This window comes from Bos mutus, chromosome 6, assembly GCF_027580195.1.
Source record: "Bos mutus isolate GX-2022 chromosome 6, NWIPB_WYAK_1.1, whole genome shotgun sequence".
Taxonomy (NCBI): Eukaryota; Metazoa; Chordata; class Mammalia; order Artiodactyla; family Bovidae; genus Bos; species Bos mutus.
The window spans coordinates 36046308-36072953 of NC_091622.1; the positions used below are offsets into that span (position 1 = coordinate 36046308).

At 39.7% G+C, this 26646-nt stretch overlaps 1 protein-coding gene across 5 annotated transcripts in view; it reads right to left on the reverse strand.

The window, feature by feature from the left end:
- Positions 1 to 26646, reverse strand: part of HERC3 (HECT and RLD domain containing E3 ubiquitin protein ligase 3) — a 198234-nt gene that overhangs the window by 36171 nt on the left and 135417 nt on the right. For 4 of the 5 annotated variants that reach the window (XM_070372155.1, XM_070372153.1, XM_070372156.1 and 1 more), the window contains exons 17-23: positions 16878 to 16901; positions 16697 to 16786; positions 15363 to 15533; positions 13169 to 13312; positions 11738 to 11904; positions 9250 to 9316; positions 7813 to 7895 (exon numbers count right to left, since the gene is read on the reverse strand). In XM_070372155.1, coding sequence (XP_070228256.1) covers positions 7813 to 7895; positions 9250 to 9316; positions 11738 to 11904; positions 13169 to 13312; positions 15363 to 15533; positions 16697 to 16786; positions 16878 to 16901 — 746 coding nt within the window. The remainder of the gene's footprint in view (positions 1 to 7812; positions 7896 to 9249; positions 9317 to 11737; positions 11905 to 13168; positions 13313 to 15362; positions 15534 to 16696; positions 16787 to 16877; positions 16902 to 26646) is intronic. The other variant, XM_070372158.1, reaches the window with a different exon arrangement.

The following is a 26646-nucleotide window of genomic DNA, read 5'->3' on the forward strand; positions in this document are numbered from 1 at the left end:
ACCGACTCGATGGCCGTGAGTCTGAGTGAACTCTGGGAGTTGGTGATGGACAGGGAGGCCTGGCGTGCTGCAGTTCATGGGATCACAAAGAGTAGGACACAACTTGAGCACACACACATGTCATACAAACCTCTTTTTAATATGGAAGAAACTGGGGAAGATATTGATTACATTTGATTTGATTAACTTGAGTTAAACTGGAAGGAATATAGAATGACATGTGGGTTGTTTTTTTTTAATTGATGGTAGTAACACCATGTTACAGAGTGTGAGAAATACTTAAGTCATGCAGTACAGTATTATACACATGTGACTACCAGTTGTGGCAAGATTTAGCTAAGATGCCAGCAGTCACCAGCAATCATCCAAGGGTGTTCTTTTACCTGGATGTTTATAATTCATTTGTCTGTCTGCAGCTCTTGTCCAAGTAAAGAAAGCAATTTTAAGACCAAATGGAATGTAATAAATTATGGATACAGAATTGGTATCCTTCTGTCATTTTCCTCCAGGGCAGTGGTGACAGCAAATATCTTACTGTTAGCTCAATAAAAACAGCTTCAATGCCAGTAGCATCTCTATATACAACTGCTCAAGTTAAAAATACAGCAGGTGTTATTCTTTTGGTTCTTTCACTGCATTTTCTTAGACTAATTTATGAAAATACCCAGTGACAAGATTATGGCATGTAACAGTCAAAAGGAAATGATTAATCTTTCACCATCGTATACAACCTTTCTTTCCAGGATCTCAACATGCTTTGATGGTAACACTTCTACTTTTCACAACATTAAGTGAAAGTGAAAGTTGCTCAGTTGTGTCTGACTCTTTGCGACCCCATGGACTGTATAGTCCATGGAATTCTCCAGGCCAGAATACTGGAGTGGGTAGCCTTTCCCTTCTCCAGGGGATCTTCCCTATCCAGGAATCGAACCGGGGTCTCTTCTGCATTGTAGGCAGATTCTTTACCAACTGAGCTATGAGGGAAACCCCTCACAACATTAAAAATAAAGGGGAAAAACAATCAAACACTAATTCACGTCTTTTTCTGTCTGTCCCGGACTATGACAGTAATATTAATAATGTGGCAATAACCACATTGGCTTCTCAGAAGTCTGTCCAACAGCAAGGGGGTGGGCCTCCTGACACCAAGTACAGAGCCACGGACAGCAGGGCCTAAAGCAGTGTGGATGGCCTCATTGTGTGCTCAAGGAGTGTTAGCAACCCAGGAAAGTGGAAACCCAAACTTCCATCTAACACAGAAGCTATTCCCTATTCTAATTTCAAACACAGTGTCTTGGCAATAAGAATAGGAGTCCCCCTCTGCCTGGCAATATTTAAAACAACAGCACATTTTACAACACAAAGACTTAAAAACTTTTTTAGAAAGAGAGAAGCTATTTTTTTTAAGAAAGTCATGGTAACAGAATAATGGAGTTTTGTAATATAAGTAAAAGAATAATGTAGGTCCCCTTATTACTCCCTTGAAGTTATGTACTCTCTTTCTTTTAAGGAATCTGTATGTCATCAGAACATCCTTATGGAAAATGTTTTGTAGAAGCAGCCCTGAAGTCAATTAGGGGCAAACAACCGCAAAGAAAGAGAAAAGGAAACCACTGACTTTAAACAAAAGCACGTTCTCTGCACTGATTCTGAGGACCACTCATGGGATGAGCAATGTCCAGGAGTGAGTATATGTCAACGTATGGTCGGGACACTCAAGATGGCTGTGCTGTTGTGCTCTGTACAACCCCTCCTCAACCTGTGCCTGCTTCACCCACACCCTACTCATATAACTGACCTTCCACATACTTGTGCCAGGCCCCTGCTCATGACTAGGTCAGAACATCTCCACTAAGATAGCTTATCAAAGGGGTGTTGAGGGGCATGACTCCCCCTTGCTGGTTTCCCTGATAACCAAGAGCCAACCTCACATCAATTCCCCTGATTACTGGTACCCATCTCCCCATTTTCCGCAATAGCAGAGACAGTCGCCACGTTCTGCCTGCTATCTACCCCAGGTGGTAGACATCACCCCAGGACCTTGCTTCACACATGTAACCCACATCCATTAAGCCACTGACGCCTCTGTTGCGGACTCCAGATTTTTTCTTCAGCCTCGAGATTGGGCTTGCAGGCCTGCAGGGCCTTTTGCCCAACTGTCAGCAAAAGACAAAAATGGTGGAAAAGGAAAAAAAGATGAAGAAAGAAAGTGTGCCACAGACCCACTTCTATCATGAGATTTCTTTGCTTGCAAACTTTACTGAGCATCTTTCCCTTTTTGTTACGTTCTCGTCTCTGTTTTCTAGTATCCAGACCTTAGCAGTCCTCCCAAGAGCTCTACCCATATCCATCCCCCCCAGATGCCTCTGTCCATGTGGATTTCTCTGAACCCCTTTCGATTCAATTAATTAATTTTGTCTTCATATTTCATTTATGGTTGCAAATGAGAACAGCTTAAAACCCTAAACAAACTGGGTTATATTTCAGTATTCCTGCACAGATTGTGTCTCAACTATCAGGTCAATTCAATTGCTGATTCCAAGAAATACCTACTGAATAAGGAGACAGCGTGAGAGTGAGAGAAAGCAAAGAGACAGAAAAAAAAAAGCTCAGACCCACAAAGAGAAAGAGAACAAAACAGGCAGAGACATAAAGTCTCCAGGAGAAACAATTTTATAAAGATACGAAAAAAGAGGGTTAAGTCCCAATACCTGCCTCCTCTGCAGACTTTATCACAAATTGCCTACGCCCGCACAAGAACACTCTCCCCGCCGGGCCTATCCAACACACAGTGCATTCGGAAGACTCACTAGAAAGTGAAGAAATCCTGAATGTGCCCTTCCTTAGATTGCTTGCCTAGCCTACTGTTAGCTCATAACAAATGATGCACACACTATATTGTCTGAAACCTGATGCCAAAGCTCAGACATCCTTTGAAAAGGCTAAAGGCTATAGATGTATCTACATATGTACATATATACATCATAAAGTGATCACCAAAACCAGAAAGGAGGAAGAGTTGTTACAGAGAAGAACCAAGTCTGACTCCATGTTGGAACTGTCTTTGTTTTTTGTTGCTGTTATAATCATATATAGTGGCCTGCCTCAAAGGACCCTGCCACTCTGTTAAACTGTCTTTATTCAGTTCATAGAAAGATAATCTGACCCTGCCCACTTGCGAATGACTGCCCCAAAAAAACAGGGAGTAAAAGAGAGAAAAAGAAGAGATTCAACACACCCCTTCCCAAGGCTGGCCCTTCCCAGAAATGTTTTGCAAGACTGAAGACCCTTTTTACTTCACTTCCTCACTGCCTCTCCCACTCTATATTCTGCCTTTTGACTTTAGTTCCTCATTGCCTCTCTCTGGTTCTATAAAAGAACCTGCAATCCAGACCCCAACAAGACAGTTATTTTGAGACATAGTCTGCCATCTTCTCTGTCAGCCAGCTTTCCAAATTAAAGTTGTATTCCTTGTCTCGGCACCTCAGCTCTCAGATTCACTGGTTTGTTGTTCAGTGAGCAGAGTACTTGGACTTAGTAACAAGATCACCTGGGCCCAAAAGCCACTTTATCAGTTCAGTTCAGTCGCTCAGTCATGTCTGACCTTCTGTGACCCCATGGAATACAGCACGCCCAAATTCCCTGTCCTTCACCAAATCCCAGAGCTTACTCAAACTCATCTCCATCGAGTCGGTGATGCCATCCAACCATCTTGTCCTCTGTCATCCCCTTCTCCTCCCGCCTTCAATCTTTTCCAGAATCAACATCTTTTCCAATGAGTCAGTTCTTCGCATCAGGGGGCCAAAGTTTGGAGCTTCAGCTTCAGCATCAATCCTTCCAATGAATATTCAGGACTGATTTCCTTTAGGATGGACTGGTTGGATCTCCTTGCAGTCCAAGGAACTCTCAAGAGTCTTCTCTAACACCACAATTCAAAAGCATCAATTCTTTGGCATTCAGCTTTTCTTATGGTCCAACTCTCATATCTATACATGATTACTGGAAAAAACCATAGCTTTGTTGGCAAAGTAATGTCTATGATTTTTAATATGCTGTCTAGGTTTGTCATAGCTTTTCTTCCAAGGAGCAAGCGTCTTTTAATTTCATGGCTGCAGTCACCATCTGCAGTGATTTTTGGAGCCCAAGAAAATAAAGACCGTCACTGTTATTCTGCCTTTTATTCTGCCCTTTAACCACTTTATGATCTGCTGTAAATTTCCCAATTTTAAAAATATTATCAGATTCTATGGAATAATACTGTTTTTATTAAACAAGTCATAAGCAGTTAATAAAAGTACCAATGTTATACAGTTAAAGAAGGGACAGTGCTTTTAGCTTTGAAACATTCTTGTCAAGAGTTTCAAATGAAACACCTGCTGCAGAGAAGAAATAATTCGGACTCCATGTTTCTTTGAGTTGCTTTTCCTTGCAGTTATTATAATCATACTAATGGCAGTCTCAAAGAACCCTGCTACTCTGTTTGACTGTTAAACTTAAGTGCCTTTGTTCAGCTCATAAAGAGATAATCTGACCCTGCCCCTCTGTGAATGACTGCAAAAAAGAAGAGACTAACACATTTCATTGATGCTTTTGAACTGTGGTTCTGGAGAAGACTCTTGAGAGTCCCTTGGACAGCAAGATCAAACCAGTCAATCCTAAAGAAAATCAGTTCTGAATATTCACTGGAAGGAGTGATTATGAAGCTGTAGCTCCAATACTTTGGCCACCTGATGCAAAGAACTGACTCACTGGAAAAGACCCTGATGCTGGGAAAGATTGAAGGCAGGAGGAGAAGGGGACAACAGAGGATGAGATGGTTGGGTGGCATCACTGACTCAATGAACATGAGTTTGAGCAAACTCCAGGAGACGGTGAAGGACAGGGAAGCCTGGTATGGCGCAGTCCATGGGGTCACAGAGAGTCGGACAGGATGAGCAATGAGCGATTGAACCGAACACACCCCTTCAGAAGGCTGGCCCTTCCCGGAGATGTTTTGCAACCCCGGAGATGTTTTGCAAAACCGAAGACCCTTTTTACTTTACTCCCTCACTGCTTCTCACTCTCTATTCTGCCTTTTGACTTTAGTTCCTCATTGCTTCTCCCTTCGGTTCTATAAAAGAACCTGACATCCAGGCCCTGACAAGATGGTTATTTTGAGACATCAGTCTGCAATCTTCTCTGTCAGCCAGCTTTCCAAATAAAGTCATATTCCTTGCCTCAGCACCTTGTCTCTAAGATTCACTGGCCTTGTGTGCAGTGAACAAAGCGAGCCCAAACTTGGTAACACACCTACTTGAGACAAGATGAGCCTCTATACTAGGTTCCCAGAGTCAAGATCACCTGAAGCCGTTTTTGTTGGGTCCTTGGCAACTTCTGCATTATTTCAGTTAACTCTGGTATTATAGCTCACACTTTCCCCAAAGCTGACGCCTCCCGGGTAGTCTGGAAGGTTTACATGACAAAAAAGATTACTGAATGCTACATTAGATCACCCTGGCTTCTAGCTATCTTTTAAACTGTAAAAGGATGGAAGAGGAGGCCTGTCAGGTTTTCTGTCACTCCTACTTTCAGAAGGGAAGATTTATGGGAGGAAGCCAATATACATCACTCATATAGGATTTCTGTCTGCATTTTTGCATCTACGTACAGTAAGAAGCCAATTAAAACCCAAAGCTTTCATTTCCCAACATACCCAAAGCAGCATCCAACTTCTCTACCTCTGTAACCTTTTTCCACCCTTGCTTCCAGGCTTCCCTCACTCACAACCCTCCCAAGTGGAGACCACCATTCCCTCACCTTTCTGCAGGAAGATGAGAGACACCTACCTTATCTTTCTGCACACCCACGACTTCTTCAAGTCAAGAAGTTTTGTCTCTACCCGATGTGTTAACGATCTTTAAGTCCTCATCACAAGAGTCTCCCTTCTGTTCTAATATATATAACTCTTCTAAGAACATACATTTCCCCCCATCCTTGCTTTTTTTTTTACTTCACCACGTTTTTCTGTGTGTAGGCAACCTCAGATTCACTGGTGGTTAAGGCTGGCATAAGGAACTAAACAAACTACTGACAGTAAGACCTCTAACACAACAGATCAGTGAGTATAACAAAAAAAGCAGCAGCCTCACAGATACAAAGAACAAATCAGTGGTGACCAGTGAGGGTGGGGGGGGGGACAACACAGGAGCTGGGGAGTGGGAGGTACAAACCACTGGGTGTGAGGCAGGATCAAGGATGTGTTGTACAATGTGGGGAATGTAGCCAATATTTTGTAGTAACTGCAAATGCAAAGTAACCTTTAAAAATTGTACTAAAATTTGAAATGCAAAAAAAGAAAAAGGAAATATCCTTAGAAACTATGACTTGATTTAAAAAAAAAAAGACTTCAAGACATACATAAATCTTCAGCTCTAAACAAAATCACCTAGGTATCACACAGACATGTCAAAATCAACATTTATAAAATGGAACTCTTTAAAAAAAAAAAGGAACTCTTTTTCCTTTCCACCCTGCTCTACAGATTGTGTTTCCTGTTGTCCAAATTGGAACCCTCAAGACATGCTTATCAATACATGCCTCTCTAGTAGGACCCATATATAATCAGGCACTAGCTCCTGTTCATTACATAATCAACACAGAGCTGACTCTGCATCCCTGCTGCCTTCATTTTGGCCCTCAGTACCTAACACCTGAGTTACCTCAGTAGTCTCCTATTGGTCTCCCCACACATGGTCCATTTACATATGGCCACCAGTCATCATTCTAAATCAGATCAACCATGTCCCACTTCAAAACCACTTAAGATCTGACAAGTTTCACCCCAATACTATTGCACCCCCCTTTAATCCACACACTAGCTCCCACCCAACAAGTACTCACCATTCTCTATCATGTATTAAATTTGAGAATCTGACTCATGTTATTCCCTGAGCCTGAAATGTTTTTCCCACTCACTCTTCGATGGTCAGTGAAAGTGTTGTGGCTTCTCCCTCTGGTTCCATGGCGCATGTTCTATCACTTACCTACCACACGCACCATCATCTACTGCAATTATTCATTACGCTGTCCCTTCCCAGTTAGTACTGAGGATAAAAGTTACTTATTTCCTGAATCCAGCAACAGATTTGGCCCACAGCAGGCACTCAGTGTTTGCAAACTGAATTAATTAACATGCAGATGGCCAACAACCTCACTCTAATTCAAAAGCAAACAAAATTGAATGTTTTCCTCCTTCAAAGAGATAACACAGAAAATCGTACTAAAAAAATCAGATGTACTTGAATTAATTTTCATGAGGCACACAGAATTTAATTTAAAATCTACATTACAAATTCTTCATCAATAAAACCACCGATAATAGTAAGCATTTTTATAACTTTCGGTTATTCAACACATAGTTTTTGGAGCCAGTCACTCTGCCAGTCACTCTGATGGATACTGGAAACCTTCTATAGATGCTGGGAGCTCCTTCATTCCAAAATGTCAAAATATTCTCCTATAAATTATCTCACTTAGTCTCCCATGAGGGAGACAGAACGGTTATTTTAACCCCCTATTGACAGGACAGGAAACTGAGATCAGGTAGTTTATGTGGTTGACCAGGGTCAAAGCCAGTAGGACAGAGATGCAGAACACACACAGTTACCTTCCGATCCGAGGTCCACTGATTCCTCCACTATTAAATCTGTAAACTTGCCCTAGCACTCTTATTCCCTCTGAAGAAGGGATGAAAAGTTAACTTTAGTCTTTGTCTTCAAAGTAAAAGTGTCGAGAAATGAAGTTACATGTGCCCAGTCAAGGGTCAAGACTAACCTGTTCTCCTTGCACACGGTCACTTCGTCTCCTCCTGGTATCAGCTTCTTCTGTTCAATCACACCGTAGCTTTCTCGACAAATCTATATTTAAGGGGGAATAAAGAAACATTTCAATTTTATTGACTACTTATCTTTCTAGATCCCAAATGACTGAGAAGCCTTAGGAATGAATGTAGCTTAATTACTACTTACATTACCACAGAAGATTCTTGGGAGGAGAAAGAATCAGAGAACATCGGCACTTTATAGGATAGTTTTATTTTAAGATAGGGAGTTGCCAATAAATGCAATCAAAGAGAAAATATGAACTCTAGAAAATAAATTATATGTATAGGAGTAAAGGGGCTTCCCTGGTGGCTCGGTGGTTAAGAATCCACCTGCCAATGCAGGAGACATGGGTTCAATCCCTGGGTCGGGAAGATCTCCTGGAGAAGGAAATGGCAACCCACTCCAGCCTTCTTGCCTGGGAAATCCCATGGACAGAGGAGCCTGGAGGGCTACAGTCCGTGAGGTTGCAAAGAGTTGGACACAACTTAGTGACTCAACAGCAGCAGCAAACAACAACATAGGAGTGAAGAGGAATAATGCGTCAGTAATTTTCTTAAGTGTATAGATTAACCATTCATTCATTCATTTATTCAACACATTTACTGAACTCCAGAAATATTCAGGATACTTTGACTATCATACTATCCACCAATTCCATTTCTGAGTATATATCTAAAAAGAACAAAAATACTAATTCAAAAAGATACATGCACCCCAATGTTCAAAGCAACACTATTTACAATAGCCAAGGTATGGACACAATCTAAGTGTCCGTCAACAGATGAATGGATAAAGATGAATGGCTTATGTACACAATGGAATACTACTCAGTCATAAAAAAGAAGGAAACTGTGCCATCTGCACCAACATGGATGGACTTGAAGGGTATTACACTAAGTGAAATAAGTCAGACCAAGAAAGACAAGTACTGTATGATGTCACTTATAGGTAGAATCTAAAAGATACGACAAACTAGTGAATATAACAAAAAAGAAGCAGACTCACAGATTTAGAGAATAAACTAGTGGTTACCACTGGGGAAAGGGAAGAGGGAAGGGACAACATAGGGGTAGGGGACTAAGACACAAACTATTACGTAAGAAATAAGCTATAAAGATATACCGTACAACACAGGAAATATAGCAAATATTTTATCATAACTATAAATGGAGTTTAACCTTTAAAAATTGTGAATCACTGTACTGTACACTTGTAACTAATATTCTACAACAACTATACATTGATGAAAAAAAGATACTATGACTAAAATAGTTTGGTTCAGAGAATCTCTGAATTTTTTCTTTGATTTGGAGAAAAATGATGCTAATTATAACTTGTAAGCATGATAAAAAAGATAGCTATGGTTGTAAGTAAAGAAAATCCTTACCGTGAAGTTGAGACAGAAAGTCTCCTCAATATCTTCCCCAGGGTAATCTAACAGTTCTTGAAGACTCCTAATCACAGTGTGACAGAGAAAAGAAAAGAGGTAAATCACACATGGCAATGGTGTTTCTATCCCAGTCACATGTCCAGATTATTTGCAAGGAAATGCTACAAAAGAAGATTCTTGAATGAACATAAATCTACACTGAAAGTCACGTTAAACATATTTTGAAAAAAATGTCTTACAAGCAGTTGACTTGTAAGATGCTCATTAATTGTTCTCTGTTCCTACTGACAAGCCTCACTGAATTTAAGAAGAAAATCAGGCAGCCTTGTATCTGACACACTTATGTCAACCCTAGTATACTTTGGAAGTAGATAAGTGAGGAGATGATCCTGCAGTGGTCCCACAGATTGGCTTTATCTGTTTGCATTAGAAGGATAATCCTCCCATCATAAAAAACAAGCTTCAAAGTCACTGTGTCCACTTAGGAATCTAGTCTTACTTGTTAATGCAAGGGGCTCTGTGTGCAAAGAACTCTATTACCTGCCACATTAAAGAACACTGAAACCTGTTTATGCCAGCAATGGTCGTATCACAGCTGTCACGAGAATACATTCTTATAACTAGACTTCATTCACACTTCTTCAATGAGCTCAGAATCTGGCAGTTCCATAACAAGTTGCCCAGAAAGAAAATTTTTCATGCAGAATTTAAATCTTTTTTCACTTAACCAGCCAAAATCATTACTTGAAATATATCATTCTAAGCCAGGTTGGCAAAAAAAAAAAAACAGCACACATTTCTGTTACTCTCAGTTACCACAAAAGTAACCCTGCCTGGTCTCCTCTGCCATTTTTTAATATTCCTTCTAAATTTTCTTTACCTCTCTCTGTGCCTCGCTCCCCTGCCCCACATCCTTTGTGATTCCTCTGTACTGATGTCCTATACTGGTGGTGTGACCATCTCATTTCCAGAGAGCACCTTAGAGACTACCCTTTCTCTATCTCCATCTTAAAATCAGTATTCTTTCTCTATATAAAAAAAGGGATGTTACCTTCTGCTGAAGTCAAAAGAACTATAGTGTTTCCACAAAGCCAAGGATATGGTATCTTTTTATAAATTAAATTTCACCTTATGCTACCTAAAATCAATACACAGAAACTCAAAATAAAAGGAGTTTTTAGAGACAGAAAGAAAATGACTAAAAACATGTCTCTACTGTCCTGGAAAATAGTATGGAGGTTCCTCAAAAGGCTAAACACAGAGTTAGCATTTCACCTAGCAATTCTACTCCTAGGTACATAACCAAGAGAAACGAAAACTTATGTCTACATGAAAAGTGTGTAAAAATACCCATAACAGCACTATTGCTAACAGTCAAAATGTAGAAACAAGCCAAATGTCCATCAGCTGATGAATGGATAGACAAAATCTGGTATGTCCATACAACGAAATATAATTTGACAATAAAAAGAAATGAAACACTGATACAAGTTACAACTCAGATGAACCTTGAAAACATGCTGTGTGAAAGAAGCCAGACACCAAAAACCACATATTGTATGATTCCATTTATGTGAAATATTCAGAAGAGGCATGTCTACAGAGACAGAAAGTAGATTAATGGTTGCCTAGGGCTTGGGGGATGAAGAAGTTGGGAATGTCAACTAAAGAATACCAGGTTTCTTTTTCAGGTGATGTAAACATCCTAAAATTAATGGAGTAAAGGCTGCAAAACTCTGTGGCTGAAAAGTCACTGAATTATATACTCTAACTGGGCGAATTGTGCAGAATGCAAATTATATCCCAATTAAACTACTTTCTAAAAAAGGCTCCATGAGATAACAGAAAAAATACATATACTGGTCTCTGCCCCCAGTTCCTTAGCACAGAGATCCCCAAATCCTTGTAAATTCCTCTGGGATGAGGGCACTAGAAACCCTTAACCTGTGGGATCCAACTCTATCTCCAGGTAGACAGTGCCAGAACTGAGATAAGTTGCAGGACACCCAGCTGGCATCATGCAGAATTACCTGGACACGTGGGAGAGAACCCCACACACATTTGGTGACCAGAAGTACAGCACATGTGGTCATAGTGTGAAAGTCAAGGAGGCACAGAAAAGAGAAATACAGAAGGATGGGGAAATCTGTAACCTAAAACACAGGCTCTCTTTTCAATACTTTCTCCCCTGCTATTTATGGACCATGACAAATCTCAAAGTCCTTATATTCTGTTCAGGATAAGAAAAGCTGAGATTGTTTGGATTCCTGGGCAGCTATGACCTCCCTTTTGCTTTTTCTCCTGCTGTCCCTAGAGTGACCCAGGCATTGATTCAAGCCAGCAGCTATGGACCTCCGTCTTAAGACAAAGCATACACAGCACAATCGAATGAGAAACTCTAACTTATACACGTGGTGCTTTCAACCTTTAATCTCAGTGCCAAGAGCAGCTTTCCACGCCAGGCTCCCATCTTTCAGCTCTGTACCTTCCTTCCGTGGGTGACAACTCCTTCAAGTCTTCCAGGCCAGGCTTCACATTCAGTAGCTTCTTATAGAGAGCCAGCGGGAAGTGCAGGTCCACCACAGTGGAGTTGTAAATGGCGAGTCCGCAGGTTATGCCAATCAAGTGAAACCAGTTGTGCTCTACGAAACACTTTAAGCACATGCACAAATGTGTTAAAAACAAAAGCAGTGCTTGCACCCTCAAATCCATGTGTGATTTACCTTAAAATATTTTCAGAATGAAAGAATAAAGATCTATAATATTGTTACCTTCTGAAACAGAGAAATATCCCTAACAAAAGTTTAACTGTGTATGTTTGTGAATGATATGAGGTTAAAAAAAAAAAAAAAAAAGATGTCCCTAGAAATTACTGGAATACTGTTACAAAATTAATATATGCCCACTGTTTCACATAAACATGAACACAAATACAGAGTAATAATCTGTTTTACAATAGTGATTTTTATCAGAGGTGGATGAGAACTGCAATATTTAGAATATTAAAAAAAAAAAAAAAAGTTCAATTGTCCCCCAAAGATGCAGTGTAGACAAAGTTAAGCATTTACAGCTCATCTATGATACAGAGAACAGCTTATCTTCATTTAGAGCACTGGTGTCCAACAGAACCTGCTGCAGTGATGGAAACATTCTATTCTGTTCTGTCCCAGATGTCAGCTACTGTGTTTGTCTACTGAGCACCTGAGTGGGGGTCAGTACAACTGAGGGAATGTGAAATGCTCCAGGCACGAATACTAGAGTGGGTTGCCATTCCCTTCTCCTGGGGATCTTCCCAACCCAGGAATCGAATCAAAGTCTCCTGCACTGCAGGTGGATTCCTTACCATCTGAGACACCAGGGAAGTGCAAGTATTATTTAATTTTAACTAAATAAAATTGAAATTTAAATAGCCACAAGAGGCTAACAGCCACTTTTCAGAACAATACAGATATAGGGAGAGAAGTCCGGTAGAAAAAGAAATAAACTATAGTCTGCCTGAAATGAGAATGCCTTTTAAAACTTAGCCCTCCTACTGCATTTTCAAAAATAAACTGTGTACATCTGTGGGAGTATCCATACACATACTATCGTTGCTATTAAAATAAGATATATTTGACAATTACTTTTTATATGTCATAAAACCAATTTCTTTATCATACTCTTTCTACCCTTCGAGGATTTACAAAGCTTGGAGCTTACCTACTAGAAATGGAAATGGGACTAATGGGCAACAAAACTCAACTATGAGGTCTTGGCAACAGGGGAAACATGAAGACTGTTAGACTCTTCATAAACATTAAATGATTATCTTTGTTAGAGCTCCCCTTTGCAAATGTCAGAAGGCTAGGGACTGGTCTGACAACAAAAAGGAAGTTTAGTTCAATCTATCTGTTGAATGATGACATTACTAACTTACCGTATCTGAAAACCATAAGAGATTTGAATCCTGGTAGTAGGTAAACATTCCATAGATGGGATTCAACAGCTCTTTTAACAGTAAAAGAAAGAACTCCTTTGTGACGCCACCTGCATCCACTGCTTCTTCACCATCAAAAATGACCTTAAAATAATCAAAGTAGAATTAGTACTTCAGGGAAATCATTGTCATTTTATGGGTTTGGGTTTTTTTTTTGCAAATTCTTTCCAAAGTCAGGACAAAGAAAGGAAGATGTAACAGAATACACTGCTGCAATGAAACTGCAAGGTGTATCTGTTGATTATTACCAAGACACTGAACAATCACACAAAATTTTACTGGGCACTTCAAGGGATATAGACAAAGTCAGAAGTTTACCAGATGTCCACAGAAAATGTACCATCAATTTGGAGCAGACAGGCAAACATTAAAAAAAAAAAACAATTCAAGAATACATTTTCAAAGAGTCAGATACACTGAGAGGTAAATGTTCTGGTACACAGAGAAAAGCAATGACTAACCTGAGTAAAGACAGAAATCTCTCTCAGTAGGGGTCTTAAACTAACTGATGAATATGAAAGGGAAGAGAGTACTTCAAGCAGACGCATCTGTGAGGGGCTATAAAGAGACCCATTACAGATCTATATGGAGCACGCTGGACCCAACCACAGTAACAACTACAGCAAACCAAAGGACGAGATTTGTTAAGAGTTTTCTATATGCCAGCCACTTAAATTCTATTAACCTAATCCTCAGAATAGTCTTACACACAGAAATTACTATTATCATCCCCACTTTACTGAAAGGGCTCAGGCACAGAGCTAAAAATAAAAAGCACTTAAAAAAGCTTATCCTGGGAAATTCCCTGGCAGTCCAGTGGTTAAGACTCTGCACTTCCACTGCGGGGGGCACAGGTTTGATCCCTGATCAGGGAACAAAGATCCCACATGCCACATAGTGTAGCTAAAAAAAAAAGAAAGAAAGAAAGAAAAATTATCCTGAATACTGTGCTCAAGGTTGCCTAGAGCAGGAGGAGAGTAAAGGACTCTGATTATATGGATGCCAGTAGAAGACTTAACTCAGACATGCTACCAAGCAAAGAGTCTCATCTGAATTAGTGATTGAAAACAGGCGGCAAAGAGAGCACCTTCTGTTTGCAATATCAAAAATCTATCCCAAAAGTTCTAGGGAGAACTCCCAGGCAGACTGATGGGACTGATGCTACCCACTGAAATTCTGAAAAGGATGACAGTATCATGGATACCATCAGTTTCTTATCTATTACATTTCAGGAGTTTACAACAGGATTGGAAACAGGAAAGTCTTCTGAAGGGAAAGGTAAATAAATGATCTAAAACTTCAATAATTCACTAAATATTTACTGACTAGCTACTGTGTTCCAAGCATTGTGCTAAGCCCCAAGAATACATTAAGTGGTAACACAAAGCATGCATAGTTTATGAGGAAAGACAATTTCTTAATCATTTCAGAGTACTAAAAAGGGCCTATCAGGACAGACGACCAGCTGCCCAGAAAATCTCACTTTTCTATTTTTTCACCTTCTTTCTCTTAAATTTTTGACATCCAAAGACTTCCTAGATGCTGGCTTGGTAGTTTTACCTAATTGAAGCTTTAGCAGTGCTACTGTTTGCATGGTTTTGGTAGAGTGGGAACAGGTACATGAAAAAGAGCAGACAAAGAAGGCCCTATGCTGCTGCTGCTAAGTCACTTCAGTCGTGTCCGACTCTGTGCGACCCCAGAGAGCAGCCCATCGGGCTCCCCCGTCCCTGGGATTCTCCAGGCAAGAACACTGGAGTGGGTTGCCATTTCCTTCTCCAATGCATGAAAGTGAAAAGTGAAACAGAAGTCACTCAGTCGTGTCCGACTCTTAGCAACCCCATGGAGTGCAGCCCACCAGGCTCCTCCAGCCATGGGATTTTTCTTAACGTCCAGGCAAGAGTACTGGAGTGGGGTGCCATTGCTGTCCCTCAAATAATCCACTGGCATTTTTATCTGATGTCATGTTGAGATGGTCTGTTTGGTGACTGGACAGAAGGAGGTGAGTAAATTCTTGTAAAATGAATGAAGGAAATAATCAATGGCTGTACTCCAAGATTTTAATTTTGCTGCTTCATCTGACACTGTTTAAAGAAACCCAGGAAGGTTATTTAGATAAATATACTGAAGGGCTCACTTTGAGAGGCTTTTTCAAATCAATATCAGAATGAATGCTCAGCTCTCTTAGGGCATCTCCAACAAGGTTGCTCCTGCGAACATGAAGGACCAGGAAGGGGCTTCTGGCCAGCAGAGGCTCCAAGGTGAGCAGCATGAAGACGTTCTGCAGGTTGGCCCCATTGACTGCCACCTGGAACAGCACACCCAAGAACACAGTTATCACCCAAGAGCGCATGTGCGAGGGGAGACGGCTGTCAGCCGTGCCTTTGGACCACGGCTGGGTACAGGGCAGGGCAGACATGCTGCATCTCCACCTTGTTCTTTATTTTCCTCCTAACTCTTCCCGTAGATTTTCTCAGTCATGTTTACAAAACACACAAATCTTTCTGAGATGAACCCAAAGAGATTAACTGAAACACTTTGTGAACCATATGATCCATAACTCATTCCAGGAAAATGATTTGGACTAAGCGGATTAAGACTGAAATAATATCTTAGTAGAAGAAAGTGATGATGTAACTGGGTAAAAATGGTGACTTTTGAATTAGCAGGAAAAGAAACCAAATAACCACTTGCTAAACAGCTTTAGTTCTTTGAAAAATGTCCATTTTCTCTGGAAAAGCTTTAAATTGTCAATATGATGGCTATATTACTGTGAAAACAGATCTATAGAGATAGATATAAATAAGAGCTAGAGACAGAGTCAGAAAGATGGGGAAGGGGGAGAGAGATGAATGAAGTTACATATCCACCAGCAGTAGGAATTGACAGGTTTGGATTGCTAGTTCACAAACACCTTTGCAGGCTTGCCAAAACCAATTATATTTTACAATCAAAACAAATTTAAATTAAACAAATCTAATTTAAGTTTTGGCTCAATGAAGAACTGCCAAGGTCCATTTAATAATGTATCAAGGGTCAGCAAACAATAGCCCATTGACTGAATCCAGCCTGCTGCCTGTTTTTATACAGCTCTTGAGCTACTAATAGTTTTAACATTGTTAAATGGTTAAACAAAAATAAAAAAAGAATATTTAACACATGTGAAAATTATGTAAAGTTAAAATTTTGTGCTACAACAGAGTTTTATACTTGAGACCATATGGCCCACAAAGGCAAATATTTACTATATGATACTTTATGGAGACACCTGTCAACCCTGTTTATGTAAATGTCCCTTCACTTGTATTTGCTTTATTCAATAGACAATTGCTGAAAAGTTTTCTATAGGTTCTAAAAGTTATACTACAACTTTACCCAAATGAACCTTCTTCTGTTAGGAAAAAATTACAACTGAATGTGTAAGATGAAAGAAACCCATAATAGGAAAAAATAATTTTTAAAATATGTTACCTGCATCTGCAGTTCAGCATCAGTTTGTAACATTTTGGTCTTGGCTTGGGCATCAAAGATAAAAGGGTAGGAACAAAGCGTTACAGCATCCTAGAAGGAAACACATTATTGGCAATATTATAGTATTCCACAGAGAATACTGCTGGAAAAATACATTAATAAATTTTAAAGTATCATTTACCTGCATTATAGATGGTCGAGCCTTCTGTGTAAAGAAAAATAAAGTCTCTTAGTTGGATTACAAAACTTGAACTTTTTATCCCCTACAAATAACAAAACAAATAACAAAATAGATAACCTATCTGACTATTTGGCCACGGAACTAACACCATTTAAACAGCTGACTGGAGTTATGATGGAATAGACCAGTTGTTTTGATAAATATAGACTGAGAAAAACACTGAAAACAACTTCAGAAAAATTTAAAGGACCTTTAGAAAAACAGCATTTCTCTAACTCCATAATTTACAGCATTAATAGAATTTTCGTTTATAAGAAATCTAATACCAAAACAGGAGCTTTACAACCATGACTTCAGAGGTTAATCTTGTTAGGTAAAGTGGATAACGCAATTCATTTGTCAGCATGTTAAGTCTACCTCTTACAAACATACACGTACACACACTCTTGGGAGAAATCAAATATTTAGAAAGTTGTCCATAACTAGGTATTTAGAAAGTCGTCCCTGGCTTGGCCTACAGAAGATATTCCATCAATATGTAAATGAAATCTGAATAAACTTTTAAAGAAGGGAATAACAGATAAGCACACTACATTTTATTGCTCTTTATTGCATTCCACAGATAATCTTTTTTTTTTTTTAAATAAACTGAAGTTCTGTAGCAACGCTTAGTCTTATACCACTATCAGCACCATTTTCCCCTTATGTCTCTGTGTCACATTTTTGTAATCCTCTCAATATTTCATACTTTCTTATATCATTTGCTATGGTGACCTGATCTTTGACCTTTGACACTACTACTGCAAAAAGATTACAACTTTCTGAAGGCCCAGATGACGGCCAGCATTCTTATTTAGCAATAACAGTATCTTTTAGTTAAGGTTTGTACATTGTTTTTCTAAACCTAATACTATTGCACATTTAATAGAATACAGTATAAACATAACTTTTATATGCACTGGTTAACCAAAAAAATTGTTGTGACTTGTTGTATTGCAATATTTGCTTTATTGTGGTGGTCTTGAACCAAACCCACAATATCCCCAAAGTATGCCTGCAAATAAAAACAACCACAAACATATCTAATAGGTAGGTTACAAACATATCTAAGAGGTACATTAGTTTATCAGGAGAAAAAAGGAAATCTCTCCTGAAAGATTAAGCTAATGAATACTGTTTGCTACATAACCCAACAGAATCAATCAAACAAAAAATCAACAGTATGGATCACGCTGACCTGGAGCAGTATTTCACAAACAGAAAACCATGGATTTATTCCCAGAAATCTGAGAGTGTTCTATGCATTTTGTGTGTGTGTTTTTTCTAAAAAAAAAAAAAAAAGAAAAAAATGATATCCTAAACAAAATAAACACATTCTGAATGAACTCCTTATAATTATGTGTTACCATATAATTTGCATTTATTTTAATGATTGCACTGGTGCCACGGTATACTGAATCGTCCAAGGAAAGGGAAAAAAGCAGTCTTCCTTTGTAAGTGATGCATTTGTGCCCAAGAAAAGGCCTCAGCAGTCCTGACTAGCTGCATGAATGAGGGTTTAATAGCAGCTGAAAGGACAAAAGAGAACTGAATCATCCCTGGGTGCACAGAACAAGCCACAGAACTCAAGTCCCCAGGCCTGGCAGCCTGCAGTCCTAATCACAATGCAAGAGGGGTCTCGCTTCAGAAAGGCATTCTTTCTCATCACATTAAATCCATGAGGCTAATTTGTATTTATTTTAGAGTTTTGCTAATATTTAATTTGTAAATCTGCTTTGGTTTTCTAATGTTTAAATGCTATATGAATAATAAGTGTATATATACTTCCTTTTGTATTCGTGTATATTTCGATGAAAGCACTGAAAAGAAATTCTTAAAAATATCACCCTGTTTATCCTTTAGAACAGGTTCCTTCTCTAGACTGAGAAACACTAATTAGAGAAGAGAGTCCAGTCCAGGGAGACAAGGTGTAGAGTCTTATATGTAGAACCCAGGCTGACTTGATTCATTCTCATGCCGGCTTCTCTAATTACTCTGACTTTTGGAATTGAAACAACTAAAACACACACCACAAAACAGCACTCTACAAAGTTACCTTGTACTCTAGATACCCACAAAAGGTACAAATATCCTGGGGAAGCATGTGCCAATATTTAAAATTTTCTATCCTCCTTCTCAGAAGGGATTTTATTCTAGGCATTATTTGTCTGTTCTCAAAACAAAAGAAAGAAAAAGAAAGATCTTTATCATGTGTGTTGTTCTATAAAGCAAAATAAAGTTTTGCACACTTCAAATAGATTTAACAGTGACCATAAAAACAGTTGTTGGCTTTACAGCCTCCCAGTATACAGTGGGCCCTCCTTATCCACATGTTCCATGTCTGCAGAGTATACCTAGCTCAGATGGAAAATGCTTGGAGAAAACTGACAATTCCAGAAGGTTCCAGCAAGCACAACTTGAATTTGTCACACACTGGCAACTATTTACATAGCATTCACACTGTATCAGGTATTATAAGTAATCGAGAGATGATTTAAAGTACTTGGGAGGATGTTCTTAGGTTATATACAACTAATATATCATTTTATATGAGGGACCGACGACAGAGGATGAGATGGCTGGTTGGCATCACCAACTCGCCGGGAGATGGTGATGGACAGGGAGGCCTGGCGTGCTGCGATTCATGGGGTCGCAGAGAGTCAGACACGACTGAGCGACTGAACTGAGCATGGAGAGTTTTGATATGAGGGTGGGGACCCCTGGAACCAATCCTCCATGGATATGGAGGGACAACTATACGTAGTGAATACTAGTATTTTTGTTGGTACAATGTAGTTATTTCAGACATCAATCAGCAGCTCTGTCTGTATTTCTTAGCTCTCACTCACTCTAGTTCTCCAATTCTTTCCTGCCATCCTCTCCCACAAACCCTGAAAATGCCGTTTTGGAGGTTAGGCTGATCTCCCTTCTGGAGGGCAGGGTTATCATGCTTTCAGCAGGGTACGATGGCTGGAAAGAAATTACTGTTGGGAACCAGAGCCAAGGCAAGAGAGTTGGTGGTCCAGAAGACCCCCACCGCTGGGGAGGACTGAGGTGCTGACTCTGTGGAAGGTGAACAAGGGTGTTCAGTTAAAAGCAGCAGCAGGCCTATAAGAAAGTCTGTTTATGTGTCTACAAATTTTATTTTTTTACAAGTCTGAGATTTTGTATTTAAAATTTAATGGTTTAATTTCACTGATTTTTATTTTGTAGATGCTGAATATTTTAGAAGTGGTATTAGTACTGGCGTTTCCAGATTACATGAACTAAATATTGAAACAGCAGTATCATGATTCTGCTTCCTGACTGCTCTCCCTAACCTGGAAAGATGTATATGAACGGGTAAGATATGTGACCCTCTTCTGAGAGGCTACTTGGCCTGGGCCATTCATTCCCCAAAAGTGAGTCTCCCAAACCTAAAACTAGCAAAGTACCACTGGTAGATCACATTTCAAGTGTTCCTGCTTGAAATGGGGTGTCCCTGTCACCTTAAATCATTTTTCTTAAGTATATGAAACAGGAGCAATGAATAAATACATGATACAGAACTGGAGAGCTGGGGAACTAGGAATATCTTTTTACATCCCAAGCCAATCTTTCCTAACTGTGGCTGTGACTGGGGACAAGAGTCACCGCATGAGCGCCTGTCGTGCCAGGGAGGGAGCACGGGAGCCTCTGCCTCAGGGCCTGCTTGCCACCGGGTGCTCCTGTACCCTCAGTGGGCACGCCTGGCCCCCAGTACCACTGGCGTGCAGGCAAATACAGCGGTGCACAATCCTGGCACCAAAACACAGCCCCGTACAACACATACAGCCAATGTCACGTAGACTCTAGTCTTTATTTTTGAAGCATTTCCTCTGTATCACTGACTTTCTCACTTGTGCTGCCCCATGGGAGCCCACGGCATCACTCATTCTGTGCTCTGTTTATCTGGTTTCCAAGTGTAGATGATGGCAGTTTATTAATTGAAGTAAATAAGCCACTACCATCTCTTTAAAATAAACAAGTCAGTCACTTTAGAATGTTTCTTCTGTACGCCACAGTTCTTGGCACACATGTGTTGTGTCTCTTTGTAATTCCTTTTTCACTACACTAAGCATGTCACAGAGGCAGCCACCATATCCCATAGGTGTCGCCATTCCCAGTGACTACCAGGCACGTGATATACATTAGGCGCCCAAGACTGCCTACTGAAAAATAGCTACCAGGGCTTATGACCAGGCTTCCCTGGTAGCTCAGCTGGTAAAGAATCTGCCTGCAATTCAGGAGAACTAGGTTCGATCCCTGGGTTGGGAAGATCTCCTGGAGGAGGGCATGGCAACCCACTCCAGTATTCTTGCCTGGAGAATCCCCATGGACAGAGGAGCCTGGCAGGCTGCAGTCTATGGGGTTGCACAGAGCTGACACAACTGAGCGACTAACACTTCACTTCAGGACTTATTAAGTACTTGGCAAAGTAAGGCCTTTCCATGCTTTTTCCCATTTAATTCTCACAATACTGTTAGAATTCACATTTCTAAATGAGGATGCTAGGCTTACAGAAATTAAGGAACTATGTGTAAAGTCACAGAGGTAGTAGGCCTGAGCTGAGACTGAAACCGGTTCTTTTTGCCTACGGTAAAGCACGTGCTCTGAACTGTAAACTATACTGCCTTGGCTACTACACCAAGCTAAAAAAGTTAACACATAAATCTCATGTAGTGTGAGATGCACACACAGACACACAAACATGTACACACACACGGTGAAATATTATTCAGTCATAAAAAAGAAGGTAATCCTGCCATTTACAAAAATATGGGTAAAACTAATGGACATTATGCTAACTGAAATAAGCCAGACAGAGAAAGATATATACTGCATGGTGTCATTTATATGTGGTATCTAAAAAAAAAAAAAACACCCAATCTCATAGAAATAGAAGAAGAATGATGGTTGCTAGAGGATGGGGGGACAGAGGTGGGTGGGGGAGGAGACGGGGAAATGTAGGTCAAAGGGTACAATCGTTTCAGTTACAAGTAAGTTCTAAGGAATTAAAGTACGGCATAGTGACTACAGTCACACAGTATTATACACTGGAAACCTGATGAGAATACATCTTAAGCATTCTTAAGACACACAGGAAACAGGTTAACTCTGAGGTGATGGATGTGATCATTAACTTGATCTTTGCAATCATTTCACAATGTACATGTGCATCAAATCATCACACTGTACACTTCAAATATTTACAATTTTGTTTGTTAATTATACCTCAATAAGGCTGGGGAAAATCCACTTATTGTTCATTACTATCATTTAAAAGCTCATAAATAAGCCTGTGAATATATGTTCAATCAAAAGGAGGCAAGATCACACAATGGGAAAAGGACAATCTCTTCAATAAATGGTGTTGAGAAGACTGGACTGGCATGTACAAATGAACAAAATGATCACTATCTTACTTACTTACTATATATAAAAATTAGCTGAAAATGGATCAAAGTCTAGAATGTAAGATCTGAAATCATAAACTCATAGATGAAAACATAGGTAGTAAGCAACTTGATAATCAGTCTTGGCAGTGATGTTTTGGATCTGACTTCAAAAATCAAAGACAAAAAAAGCAAACATAAATAAGGGAATTAGATCAAACTAAAAAGCTTCTGTACAGCAAAGGAAACCATCAACAATATGAAAAGGCAGCCTACAGAATGGGAGAGGTATTGGCAAACAATATGTCTGATAAGGTGTTGACAAAATACACAAAGAATTCATACAACTCAATATAAAAAAAAAAAGACAATGGGCAGAGAACCTTAACATTTTCCCAAAGTCAACACACAGATGGCCAATAGGCACATGCAAAGATGCTCAACCTCATTAATCATCAGTTCAGTTCAGTCGCTCAGTCATGTCCAACTCTTCGCGACCCCATGAATCACAGCATGCCGGGCCTCCCTGTCCATTACCAACTCCCGGAGTTCACCCAGACTCACGTCCATCGAGTCAGTGATGCCATCCAGCCATCTCATCCTCTGTCGTCCCCTTCTCCTCCTGCCCCTAAACCCTCCCAGCATCAGTCTTTTCCAATGAGTCAACTCTTCGCATGAGGTGGCCAAAGTACTGGAGTTTCAACTTTAGCATCATTCCTTCCAAAGAAATCCCAGGGCTGATCTCCTTCAGAATGGACTGGTTGGATCTCCTTGCAGTCCAAGGGACTCTCAAGAGTCTTCTCCAACACCACAGTTCAAAAGCATCAATTCTTAACGGCACTCAGCCTTCTTCACAGTCCAACTCTCACATCCATACATGACCACTGGAAAAACCATAGCCTTGACTAGACGGACATTTGTTGGCCAAGTAATGTCTCTGCTTTTCAATATGCTATCTAGGTTGGTCATAACTTTCCTTTCAAGGATTAAGCGTCTTTTAATTTCATGGCTGCAGTCACTATCTGCAGTGATTTTGGAGCACAAAAAAATAAAGTCTGCCACTGTTTCCACTGTTTCCCCATCTATTTCCCATGAAGTGATAGGACCAGATGCCATGATCTTCGTTTTCTGAATGTTGAGTTTTAAGCCAACTTTTTCACTCTCCTCTTTCACCTTCATCAAGAGGCTTTTTAGTTCCTCTTCACTTTCTGCCATAAAGGTGGTATCATCTGCATATCTGAGGTCATTGATATTTCTCCCAGCAATCTTGATTCCAGCTTGTGCTTCTTCCAGCCCAGCATTTCGCATGATGCACTCTGCATATAAGTTAAATAAACAGGGTGACAATATACAGCCTTGACAATATACTCCTTTTCCTATTTGGAACCAGTCTGTTGTTCCATGTCTAGTTCTAACTGTTGCCTCCTGACCTGCATACAAATTTCTCATGAGGCAGGTCAGGTGGTCTGGTATTCCCATCTCTTTCAGAATTTCCCACAGTTTATTGTGATCCACACAGTCAAAGGCTTTGGCATAGTCAATAAAGCAGAAATAGATGTTTTTCTGGAACTCTCTTGCTTTTTCCATGATCCAGCGGATGCTGGCAATTTGGTCTCTGGTTCCTCTGCCTTTTCTAAAACCAGCTTGAACATCAGGAAGTTCACGGTTCACATATTGCTGAAGCCTGGCTTGGAGAATTTTGAGCATTACTTTACTAGTGTGTGAGATGAGTGCATCAAAACCATACTGAGGTATCACCTCACATCTGTCCAAACTGCTATTAACAAAAAATACTATTTTGGGCAAGGATATAGAGAAATGAGACTCCTCATGCATTGCTGGCAGGAATTTAAACTGGTACAGCCACTATGGAAAATTGTATGAAGGTTCCTCAAAAAATTAAAAATAGAATTACCATATGATCCAGCTGTTCTACTTCTGGATACTTATCCAAATAATACAAAAAACACTAATTCAAAAAGATATATGTACCCCCATATTCAGAGCAGCCTTATTAATCAAGATATGGAAACAACCTAAGCGTCCATAGATATATGGATGGAGAAAGAAGATAAGGCATACACAGTGGAATATTACTCACTTAACCAAGCCTGACGTTATGGGGCCTTTCTAGAACAGACCCCTCCCACCATCCTCTGTTTTAGCTCCTTTCTGAAGGACCTAGATAACGGTACCTGGAGCACATTTCCTGAGCTGTGCAGCAGATACTAAAATCCCCACCAAATGCCAAGAAATTACTACCTGACGACCATGAGCACACAGCCCCCAGACGTACTGGAGTCCGAGGATTGACAATGACACTGCCCTCTTACCTCACCATCAACCAGATTTGGGCATGGGCTGATTACACACCCTGCAACTCCCTTCCCTCCTGTGGCCATTAAAATGCTTTCCTGAAGCCCACTAGGGAGTTCAGGTGTTTTGAACACTAGCTGCCCTGGGCTCCTTGCTTGGCACTCTGCAATAAATGCTGTATTTTCCTTCCCACAACCTGGTGTCAGAAATTGGCTTTACTGAGTGCACGAACAGTAACACTCAGACAAAAAGAATGGAATCTTGCCATTTCCAATGACTTGGATGGACCTTGAAGTGAGTCAGACGAAGACAAGTGCAATACAATTTTATTTATATTTGGAAGTGAATATATTCCAAGATTTGCTTGGAATCTCAACAAGCAAAACCACAACAAACTCATAGATAAGAGACAGGTTAGGTGACTGCCAGAGGGAAGAAGGGATGGAGGGTGGGAAAAATGGGTGAAGAGGGTCAAAGGCACAGACTTTCAGTCATAAAACAAGTCACAGTAACATAATGTACAGCATGGTGACTACAGAGAATAAAACAGCACTGCATATTTCAGTTGCTAAAGTTGCTAAGAGAGTAATTCTTAAAAGTTATCTAAGAAAAAAATTTGCAACTATGTGTGGTAACAGACAGTAACTAGACTTACAGTGATCATTTCAGTGTGTGTAAATATCAAGTCATTATGGTATACACTTGAAATAATGTGACATGTCAATTATACCTCAAAAAATTAAAAAAAAAAACAAATACATGAAAAAGCTTTAGCATTTTAGGTTAAAATCCAAGATATCAAGAAATTTAAACTTTTAATTTCTAATAGTATCATATAACAGAAAAAATTCCACAGAAATCACAAAAGGTCACGTTATTTTACCCAATTTTGTATCTTTCTGTAAAAACCTTAATTATTGAAGAGGAGATGAGCAGCTGGTATTTAAGGCTTATATTTGTTTATCAAATATTAAGAGAAAGGAACAATAAAAAAAGTTATAGAAGTTGCTCACTTAAGTACTCCATTCAGAGACCACAGTCATGATAATCTATATTTTTAACACCAACAACTTCTTTTTTAGGGTCAAAGTAAATTAGAGTCCACTAGGATTCAGTACCAAGTCACAGAAAGAGTAGATCAGAAGTCAGAACAATTGGCTTTTAAGCTAACTGAGTTGGTGGAAAAACTGTTTAGCTTCTCTGAGACTCCAATTTCTCACCTAGAAACAAAGCAGCTGGCTAAATAATTCATAAGACTTACTGAAGCTCTTAACATTTTATGAGTCAATGAATATTTATTCATGAATTCATAAAACAGAGAAGTTTGTCTGCTTACAACTTCTAAATTAGCAGATGAAAACAGAGTTCATTGCTAGCTTCCATGCCTACGTAAACCCATTTCGAAGATTTATCCACTTTTCTGAAAAGTATTTTGGCTTTTTAAGGTAATCAAAACCCATATTAAAACACTCAGTAGTCTCCAGCATTGATCATCTGGTATTTGACAAAGAAAAAAATCTTCCTTAAAGAAACCTATTTAAATGACTTGCTTTTGGAAAACCGCTACTGACCTCCAAAGGACTTCCCTGGTAGTTCAGTAATTAAGAATCCACCTGCCAATGTAGGAGATGTGGGTTCAATCCCTGGGTTAGGGAACATCCTCTTGAGAAGCAAATGCAACCCACTCCAGTATTTTTGCCTGGGAAATCCCATGAACAGAAGAGCCTGGTAGGCTACAGTCCACGGGGTCAAAAAAAGAGTTGGACACAACTTAGTGACTAAACAATGACAAAAACTGACCTCCAAAATCCCTGCAGGGTATAGGAAAATATTGCCTAAATGTCAGTGATCAAACTGTTAAATTGGCAAGGACTCATCTCAAACGTGTCTGCTCTGCATGGCTTCACTAAATAACCATATCATCACTCTGTTTTCTGACATCACTCAAATTTATACATAATCCACAGATGGGTGATCCTAAAAAGCCTTGCATATATCCC